Source organism: Loxodonta africana, chromosome 21, assembly GCF_030014295.1.
Source record: "Loxodonta africana isolate mLoxAfr1 chromosome 21, mLoxAfr1.hap2, whole genome shotgun sequence".
Taxonomy (NCBI): Eukaryota; Metazoa; Chordata; class Mammalia; order Proboscidea; family Elephantidae; genus Loxodonta; species Loxodonta africana.
The window spans coordinates 59375182-59385467 of NC_087362.1; the positions used below are offsets into that span (position 1 = coordinate 59375182).

Sequence of the window (10286 nt, forward strand, 5' to 3'; positions counted from 1 at the left end):
ACTTTCAAAGCCAGGGTGAAGAGACATCTTCTCCAGAAGCCCTCCTGGACTGCATGTTGGGAACACCACCAACCCCACCCAAACTGGTCTACCACTTTGCTTTTCTATGAGCTAAAATTAAGTCTCTAAGGTCCTACTCTAAATATTGAGATAAACAGCTCTCTAAGGGCAAGGACCTTGTCACCTTCTTGTCTGCCCTCCTCCCCCTCCCCCCACACACACACCCAGGGACAGGCACATAGAAAGTTCTTTAGGCCTTATTTGCAGATTGTAATCATGCTAACCAAAAAGTTGGCAGTTCGAATCCACCTGCTGCTCCTTGGAAACTATGGGGCAGTTCTACCCTGCCACACAGGGTAGCTGTGAGTCAGAATCAACTCGATGGCAGCGGGACGGACAATCATGCCACCCAACCAGTGGCTGGCCCAGGCTGCCCAGGGAGTAATCTCTAGCCCCTGACTCTCTTGGGGCTGGCTCCCTACCCAGAGGTCAGGCGGTGGCATGGATGCCTGCACTGCCCACAGGCCCCACCATGGGTGCTGACCTGGAAGAAGAAGGAGGTGTAGAAGTAGACACAGATGAGACGCAGCTCCTTGCGATGGATCTGGCAGGCCTCTCGGGTCAGCTCAGCTGGGAACTGCATTGCATGGGAGGCCCAAGCCTAGGGAGCGCCATGCACAGGCTAAGCCTGGCCTTCAAGGTCTCCTGATGTGATCCCACCTTCTCAGCCCCCACTCCCCATGGACCCTTCTCAGCCTTGCCCTGGACACTTCCCTCCCCGGAACCTCCGCCTGCAGAACTGTCTCCTGCCAGGCTGCATCTTCTGCTGAACCACCTACAGTCCCAGGCTTGCCCTCCACACTTCTTGGGTCTTGAATTTGGGTCATTTACCCCAACCAACAGCGCCCCCCCCACCCCAATGTCTCCACATCCCAGCGTCCCGCATGGATTAGGTACCACACACGGGTCCTCACAGGTCCTCAGAGGGGCCAGGACTCCTTGGCCTGCCCACTGCTGCCTCCCCCAGGGCCCTGCTCTCTACCCGAAACTGCCCTTGAGGGGCCACAAAGCCCCTCCTTTCCCTTTGTTCACGCAGGGAATCGCAGCCCCATTTTACAGAGGAGACCACTCACAGCTAGTCTGGGCAGAGCCTGGACTCCAGGGGTAAGGGAAGAGCCTGGGCAAAGTCCAGATTTTAACCCCCTGGAGGATTTCTGGGGCTGGAGGCAGCTGGCCATCCCACATCCTCAGCCTCGTCTGACCTGAGGGACCTTCTCCATAGTGGCACCGCTCAGCAAGAGGCCAGAGAAGTCGCAGCCCAGCTTGAAGGCCAGAGCCTGGATAGTGGCCTGAGACGTCTGCTCGGTCAGGTTGTGGCCCTCAAAGGTGCTGTTCAGCAGGTTATACTCCAGGTTGTGGATATATTCAGGGGCAGGGAGGCTGGTCAGAGAAAGCAGAGTCCAGAATGGGGAATGGAGGCGACAGAGGGCTCTAGACAGCCTTGGGGAGGAGGGGGCACACTAAACCCCTGTCACTCCTGACCTTTGCGCACACAGTTCCCTTCACCTGGCCGATCCTGACCTCCCCACCCCACCCATCCCCTTCTCCCAGTGAAGTCTGTCAGGTCCCAGTTTGTCCTCACCTGCTCAGTGAAGCCTTCCCTGACTGCTCTCCCCACCCCTCCCCCCCAACGAGTGAAGTGCTTCCCCAGCTGAAGTTCTTCGCTCTGGTCAGGCATTGGAGTTGCTCAGCCTTTGAGTCACAGACTCTGGAGAACCCAGCCAGAGTCTTGGAGGCCCTTCCCAGGAAAAGGCACAGAGACGTGCCTTCTGCACGTCCCCTCCCCCCAGAAGATAAGCTGATGAGGGCAGGAGTACATCCATCCTGCATTGCCAGACCCTAGCGCCAGGCACACAGTAGCTATTCAATAAATGCGTGTTGAATAAATGAAGGGGTTAATTGTCTACACTGGACGCATACTGGGCCACCGATTCAAGGTGCAGGCTGGGGTGGGAGGCAGGGCTGACTCTAAGTGAGCAGGGAGGGACACCCAACTCACCGAGCAGGAGGTACGCTCCGTCCCTTGGAGTTGAGTCCTTTGGGGTTGGCCACCATCTCCATTTCCTCCAACAAGCTCCGGAGTTTCCATGAAGCCTCTGTTGGGAGCAAAAGTCAAACCTCTACCTCAGCCTCCGTCCTCAGACGCCCCAGCCCCATGACCTATTGACTCCTAGTTCACCGCTGCTGCTGCCCCTCAGGAGGTCTACGTAGCCCCCTTTCCATCTTCTTTGATTTGAAGCTTCCACCTTTCACATCACAGCCATGGGGCTGGGCTAGGACGGCCCCTCAGTTAAGGGAGGCCCCTTACCTGCTGTCCCGCTCTGGAAAGTCACAAGGCAGAGGTAAAGGAGAAGGGCTGCACAGTGATCCATCCCCTGTACTCAGATGTCCGCCAAGAACTGGCTCCCGCCTGAGAAAAAGTGCATACCATCATCATTAAGGTAAAACAGCGGCCTCTACATTGAGTTGATGTTATTGGTCGTGGAATGATCTGGAAAAGGATCGCAAGAATGGCTGCAAAACTTGAAGAATGTAATCAATGTCACTCAATTATACATGTAGAAATGCTGGAGATGTGCGTTTTGTTATGTATATTTTCAACACAATATTTTTTAAAAAGAGATCGACCTCTAATTTCCAGGCATCTGGCATGTCAGAGGGTAGGACTTGCAGCATCTTATTTGATCCTCACTCTACCTACATTCCACAGATGAGGAAACTGAGGCTCATGTCTCTGTGACTCCAGAGTCTTTGGCCACCAAGCAATGCCTGCCATTAGCAGCTCTGCCTGATACATCTTCCCACCCGCCAAACATGGTCTTTCCAGGGCCTTCCCCAGGTCCTGGCCACACCCAGGAGGAAGCTACTTGGGAGGAAACAGCGTGTAACCCTATCCAGCCCTGTCATTAACTCGCTTGCGCAAGGATCTGTCCCTCTCTGACCTCACCTAGGTTTTGAAATGAACTGATAAGCTCCTGTTTAAATATAGTAAATTCATGTCTACCCACGGAAGCATCACCGAAATGACAGTGAATGAATAAAATAGGCACAAAGCCACAAAGAGCAATGGGAAGGGAGACAACAGCAGATGGGACAATTCAATAGCCTTACGCAAAAAAAAAAAAGAAAACTTGGAACCTTGAAGCATATACAAAATCTAAATCAAAATAAATCATAGAAAAAAAATTAAAAAATAAATCATAGATCTAACTATCAAACCCTAAAACTATAAAACTTCCAAAAGCAAACAAAGGGGACAATCTTCCTGACCTTGGGTGAGGCAAAGATTTCTTAGAAACATCATCAAAAACACGATCTATAAAAGAAAAACTTGATAAATTGGGCTTCATCAAAATTAAAAACTTCTCTTCGAAAGTCACTGCTAAGAGCATGAGAAGACAAGCCACAGACTGGGAGGAAATAATTGCAATATACATAGTGAAACCTGTGAGAGACAGAACTTGACAGACTGCCTGTTTTCTGGTTTTCACAAGTTTTCTGCCTTTGACAGGATGCAGTCTTGCGGAAAATATTTGAGTTTTCCTTTTCTGGAAGCTTCCACCTTCCACAGGTTCCAACTTTAGCAAGTTTAACTGTATCTGATAAAGGACTTGTATTTAGACTATATAAAGAAGTCTTAGAATTTAATAGACAAATAGTCCAACAAAAAATGGGAAATGATTTGAATAGTCACTGCACTCAAGAAGATACACAGATCACAAATAAACACATGAAAAGATGCTCAGTATCACTAGTCATCAGGGAAAGGCAATAAGAATCACAATAAGATATGACAACATACCAAGAATGGTTAAAATTAGAATGACTGACAATACCAAGTGTTGCTGAGGATACAGAGCAGCTGAAGCCCTCATACATTGCTGGAAAGGGTGCAAATGGGGCAGCCACTTTGAAAACAGTTGGCGGTGTCTTTTAAAGTTAAACATAAACATACACATAAACAAAACACCAGCAGTCCAACTTCTAGGTATTTACCCTAGAAAGGTGAAAACACGATGCCCACACAAACACCAGTATGCAAATGTTCATAGCAGCTTTATTCACAATAGCCAAAAACTAAAAACTATGCAAATATCCATCAAGTGGTAATAGATTAAAAAAAAAAAAACAAAACCCTGGGGTATACCGTTACAAAGAAATATATATATGGGGGGGGGTGTATAATTTCCCATTTTGTACAAAAAAGCATACTTTACTTTTTTCACTTGAAAACACATCCTGGAGAGCTTTCTGTGACAGTACCTAGAGAACATCTTCTTTCTCTTTTCTGATCGCATAGGTTAACACTGTGGGGACAAGCCATGATGTATTTAACCTGTTCCCTCTTTGTTTTTTTTTTCTCTTTGTAGCCATTTGTTTTCCTTCCAGTGCAGCCATACCTGTAGCTCCTCCTACCTGTACCAGCTCATCATTTGCCCATTTTAATACTGGGCTAGGCTTTTTCTTATCAATTTCTGGAAACTCTTTACATAATAGGGAAATTAGCTCTTTATCTGTTACATGAGTTGCAAATATTTTTCCTAGTTTGTCATTTGCCTTTTAACATTGCATATGGTCTTTTCTGCCATGTAGATTTTTTTTTGAAAATTTTTATATTTTTATATTTGATTTTTATATCTATGTATACATGACTATATATTTGTCAAAACTCATCAAACTACTCTTTAAAAGGGTGAATTTTATTGTATGAAATTATACCTCTATACACTTGGCTTTAGAAAATCAAACCAGAAAACATTGAGAAGATGAAGAAGGGAAAATGGAAAGGGAAGAGGGGAGGAAGAGAGTTATTTATTTATTTATTTGGCTAATTTTCAAATAAAAGCTGTGTTTCCACCCCTTTCCCAGGACCAAACATCCATCTTCACTTCTGCTTGCCACCTCCAGTGTCCCTCTCCCTGTCCCTCACAGAGGCCACCATGCACTCTTACCCCACACCCTCAGCCATCACATTCCCCAGCCTGCAAGTCGTTATTTGGAGCCCTTCAGGAAACAGGACTCCCTTACCTGACTTCCCAGATAGGTCCAAGTGACTGGAAGGAAACTGAATGCCACCCAAGAGAAGGAGTTTGCTTGGTGTTCTCCAGCAGGCCAGTGGGCAACTGGGACTCAAAAGGTTCAGACTCCAAGTCCAGTGCTCTCCCCACTCCACGCCGCAAACTCCCAAAGATGGTTGTGTAGCTGAGTTCCTGTGTGGACAAGTAAGACTAATTTTAGGCCAATAGAGAGATGAGGAGACATGTGGGGCTCAGAACAGAGCCTTTGGAAGCTGTGAGTCTGATAACCAACTCCGCTATTCAATTTCATGTAATTATCAGTACTTTTTTTTATATAATAAAAATTGTATGTAATTATCAGTATTTTCTCATTTGGCTTCTGGGTATTGAGTCATAGCTAGAAAGGCCTTCCCCACTCCAATGTGATGAAGGAACTCTCCTGTTTTTCTTCTAGTACTTTTATGGTTTCATTTTTTTGTACTGGAATCTCCTCCCCCCGCCCCCCGACCCATAGTCACCCATTGTCCTAACAACAATAATATATATTTTCCCCCTCAAGAGAATAGCAACTTGGGAGTCACAGAAAGCTCAGTTTTTATTTCTCTGACTATTCGGTAATTTTTTTAGCTGTGTTACCTTAGGTGACTCACTTACCCTCTAGGAACCTCAAAGAGGTTTGAGGAGGGAAAGGAAGCCACAGAATGAAACGCCTCAGGTGAGAAAACTGAGGCTCAATAAGGAGGACCAGTTATTGCAGAAAGGACCTCAGGCCATCTTGTCTACCCTCTCAATATATGGACAGGGAAACTGAGGCCCAGACAGGGGTATAGATTTGACCTCCAGGGTCTGGGCCCTGACACTGAGTCCCCAGACCCTCTGGTCACACTGGTCCCGGGAAGGCACAGAGGGAAGAGGAGACTGACCCTACCACCCAGCTGGGGAAATCAAGGTCAAAGAAGAAGTGACACCTTCTCTAGGTGCCCCAAATAGAAGCTGTGGTTTCCACCCCTTTCCTAGGACCAAACATCCATCTTCACTTCTGCTTGCGACCTCCAGCACCCCTCTCCCCAACCCTCAGAGAGGCCACCATGTGCTCTTACCCCACACCCTCAGCCACCACATTCCCCAGCCTGCAAGTCGTTATTTGGGGCCTTCCAGGAAACGGGACTCCCTTACCTGACTTTCAAGATATGTCCAAGTAACCACGGGGAAACTGAATGTCATGCAAGAGAAGGAGTTTGCTTGATGTTCTCCAGCAGGCCAGTGGGCAACTGGGACTCAAAAAGTTCAGACTCCAAGTCCAGTGCCACTCCACGCTGCAACCTTCCAAAGCTGGTTGGGTAGCTGAGTTCCTGTATGGACAAGTAACACTCATTTTAGGCCAACAGAGAGATGAGGAGACATGTGGGGCTCAGAACAGAGCCTTTGGAAGCTGTGAGTTTGATGACTAACTCTGGTATTCAGTGCCTGGGCGGTGTGATGTTGGGCAAGGAACTTGACCTCTCTGGGCCTCAGTTTTCTCACCTGTAAAAGGAGGCCAGGGAGACCTATTTCCCAGGGAGAGAGACTAAGATGATTACGTATTACCACAATCCACACTCCTGGAAATCAAAGTCTGATTCAAAGTCCCCCACAGGGAACATACCTGAGCACAGGCCCTCCTACTTGCCCACACCAAACACCTGCCCTTGCCAACCACATCCCTGAGCCCCAGCCTCTGACCTCACCAAGACCTGGGTGATGAGTGAATCTGTGGTTTCTACAGGAAAGTCCTGAGAGAGGTTGTCTTAGGCTTCTAGTGTTGCAATAACAGAAATACCACAAGTGGATGGCTTTAACAAACAGATATTTATTCTGTCACAGTTTAGGAGGCTAGAAGTCCAAATTCAGGGTGCCAGTTCCCAGAGAAGGCTTTCTATCTCTGTGGGCTCTGGGGGAAGGACCTTGTCATCAATCTTTACCTGGTCTAGAAGCCTCTGAGCACAGGGACGCTGGGGTCCAAAGGACACACTCCACTCCCAGTGCTTCTTTCTCGGTGGCATGAGGTCCCTCTGTTTCTCTGCTTGATTCTCTCTTTAATATCTCGAAAGAGATTGACTCAAAATAGGAGCTAATCCTGTAGATTGAGTCCTGCCTCATTAACATAACTGCCTCTAATCCTGTCTCATTAACATCATAGAGGTTAGGATTTACAACACATAGGATCACAAAACGGTGGACAACCACACAATACTGGGAATCATGGCCTAGCCAAGTTGACGCACATTTTGGGGAGACACAATTCAATCCACAACATAGGTACTATTATTTGTAGCCCATTTCACAGATAGGGAAAATAAGGCCCAACAGGGAGCCTGTGACCAAGCCAGCACCAGGGCCCTTTTCCTCTGACATGCTGGCCCCAGGCTGCAGCCCAGGATGCTCTCTGGAGGATTACACCCACCCTGATTTGCCAAGCACAGGCTCTGTACCATGCTCTTGCCACCCGCCCAAGGCTCACGTTCCTGGACGAGCCCCATTTTATAGATGAGAAAACTGAGGTCCAAAAAAGAAAAATCAAGTAACTTGCTCCAGGTCACAAAAGGTAGCTAAGATCTGAACCCAAAGCCTAATGTCTTAAAAAAAGCTACTCCTTAATCTCAAATTCACATCTTCCAAAATTTCTCTTTCAAAAACAAACTCTACATTCCCCAAGAGTTGGAGTTATCATGGCGGTGGGTGGGTCCCCAGCTTGCTGCTCCTGAGCTGTTGCCAGGCCTGTGCCTGCCTGGGCAGGGGAAGCTCGGTGCCCGTGGGGGATGTGCAGTTAAGGACAGAGAGCTGACCTGTGAAGCTGCTGCTGCTCCTTGGCGGTCGTGTTGCTGCTGTCTGCAGGAAGAGCGAGAAGTAGAAGCCTCTGAGCTGTGGGCAGCCTCTGCTCTGCTTACCAACGGCCGCATGCCCACGTCATCTCTCTGATCTGTTCACCCCATGGCCACACGCCCCCTTCACTTCTCTGATTTACTCACCCCACGCCTGCATGCACACCCACTTCACTTCTTCTTTCACTCAGCCCCTTCGCTTCCTCTGAGCTGAGAGCTGCTCCAGCCTTGCCCCTGGTCACCACCCTGAAGCACTTCAGGGGGGCAGCTGCACCAACACAGGGGTGCTTGGTGTCAGTGGGGTAGAGGGAGGCAGACTGGGCAACACAGCACCCTGAAGGGTTCATACCCACCTCAGCTCAGTGCCCTTGGGCAAGAGATGTCATCTTTAGGGCTAGGCTTCCCCGTCTGTAGAACAAGGACAATGATCCTTGCCTGGCCTGACAATCAATGGGGAAGAACAACGATGATGGCAGGGACCTCAGGCAACAGGGGACTCCAGTCAAGCTGACTGGCTTCAGATGCCAGAGCTACCAAAGGCACTCACTGGTGACTGTGGCAGGTGACTCAGCTCTCTGCGCCTCAGTTTCCCTCTGTAACATGGAGATAATAACAGCACCATCTCATGGGGCAGTTGTTAGTTGCCACCGACTCAGGCGACCCCATGTATGCAGAGTAAAACTGCTCCATAGGATTTTCAAGGCGGGGACCTTTCAGAAACAGATTGCCAGGCCTTACTTCTGAGTCACCTCTGGGTCAGTTCAAACCACCAAACTTCCGGCTAGTAGTTGAGTGCTTAACTGTTTGCACCACCCAGGAACCCCAGGCTGTGGGTTAGTGGGGTGTTTATACAAGGTAATGCTGGCAAAGTCACTGGAAGTGCTGGGTAAAGCTGTCACATGTCACAGATGGACAGAAGTCTGACCCAGAGCGACTCAGCCAGCTGGCTGGCGGCAGAGCTCTCTCAGGAAGCATCTAGCTTGAAGCAAAGCTCAGAAGGTAAGGCCAGAAGAAACGTGGGGCAACGAGACTAGACAGCTTCTCCTTGGACCTGCAGTCCCAACAAGCCTGTCCCACACAAGCCACGCCCTCTGCGGAACCCTAAGGGAAACAGGCCTGGTGTCCATGATGTGTGTTGGTGGAAGGGAGACCGGGTGCTCATCTGGGCCCCAGGGAAAACTCTGTTTCAGGAATGTGATCTTCTACCCCCAGGGGTGAGATGGGGGTACAAACAAAACCCAAGCATGCTCCAACATGGCCCCCTTCTCTCTGCCCCCACCCCAAGGCCCTTCCAGGATCAGCCCAAGGCCAGCCCTGCATCTAGCACAGGTGGCCTCTGCAAGGAGGAGAAAGATGGCCTGCTGTTTAGAAGAGAGAGAGATTTCTGGGAAGCCAGGCCCAAGCCTCCCATCGCAGCTGCAGCATGAGGTCTTTGCAGGAACACCGGCACAGCCCTCAGTTTTGTTTTTCTGTGGTCATGACCCAGACTTTAACCTCTAGGTTCTTCTTTTCTGAGGCTTCCTGGCCACCTCTAAGTTTACAACACCAGTCTTCCTCCTCACACTGGATGGGAGCCAAGGCAGCCACTCTCAAGGTCCTGGAGGAGGCCCTGACCACTGCGCAGCCCCTCCATTTTCCATCCTGGATCTGTATGGGCCTCACCGTGTCCTGCCTTAGTTGGAAGGGGGATGGTTACCCGTCCCTGTCCTTTAGATTCTAGAACTCACTGTCAAGACACTTCCCTGCTCAAAGGCCAGCAGTGCCTCCCCTTCACTTCTCTGCTTTTCATGATCTAGCCCCACCCAACTTCTGCTTCAACCCAGGTCTGGATGAGTTGACACGGTTGACGGGTTCTTGCCTTATTCATACTCTCCTCTCTGCTCTGTCCCAGCTGCACCTGGACAGCCTCCAGCTCCTCTCCATCCTTCTGGAAGGCTTCCCTGCCTCCTACTCCCCTGCAAACATTCTGGATGCCTAAGCTTCAGAAGACATGTGTCTCTTCCTCAGTCTCCCAGGCAGGGAGGAGGAGAGCAAACCCCCTCCCAGTCCCCACCCTGGGAAGGACACACACCATCCCTAGGGAAGTTCTCCCCATATGGGGGCTACTTGCCCTGGCGATCTGCAAGATGACTGTGGGTGGGTGTGACCCTACAGGACATTAAATAAACCAAGTGACACCATGAAAAAAATTAATTACTTAAGTTTCTCTCAATCCCGGTTGCATCCAGGAGAAACCTCGGTTGGGCTAAGTTTTCTTTATCAGTTGCCGTCGATTCTGACTCATGGTGACCCCATGTGTGTCTGATAGAACTGTGCTCTATCTAAGGTTTTCAATGCTGTGACCTTT

At 49.3% G+C, this 10286-nt stretch overlaps 1 protein-coding gene across 4 annotated transcripts in view; it reads right to left on the minus strand.

Moving 5' to 3' along the window:
• ADGRG5 (adhesion G protein-coupled receptor G5) overlaps positions 1-8052 on the minus strand; it is a 29331-nt gene extending 21279 nt beyond the window's left edge. For 2 of the 4 annotated variants that reach the window (XM_064273983.1, XM_064273984.1), the window contains exons 1-5: positions 5089-5204; positions 2369-2470; positions 2060-2156; positions 1263-1440; positions 545-661 (exon numbers count right to left, since the gene is read on the minus strand). In XM_064273983.1, coding sequence (XP_064130053.1) covers positions 545-661; positions 1263-1440; positions 2060-2156; positions 2369-2432 — 456 coding nt within the window. In that variant the 5' untranslated portion in view covers positions 2433-2470; positions 5089-5204. Of the gene's footprint in view, positions 1-544; positions 662-1262; positions 1441-2059; positions 2157-2368; positions 2471-5088; positions 5271-6254; positions 6431-7039; positions 7148-7903 lie in introns of those variants that run through there. The other 2 variants (XM_064273987.1, XM_064273986.1) reach the window with 2 other exon arrangements.
• Positions 8053-10286: the final 2234 nt, after the last annotated feature.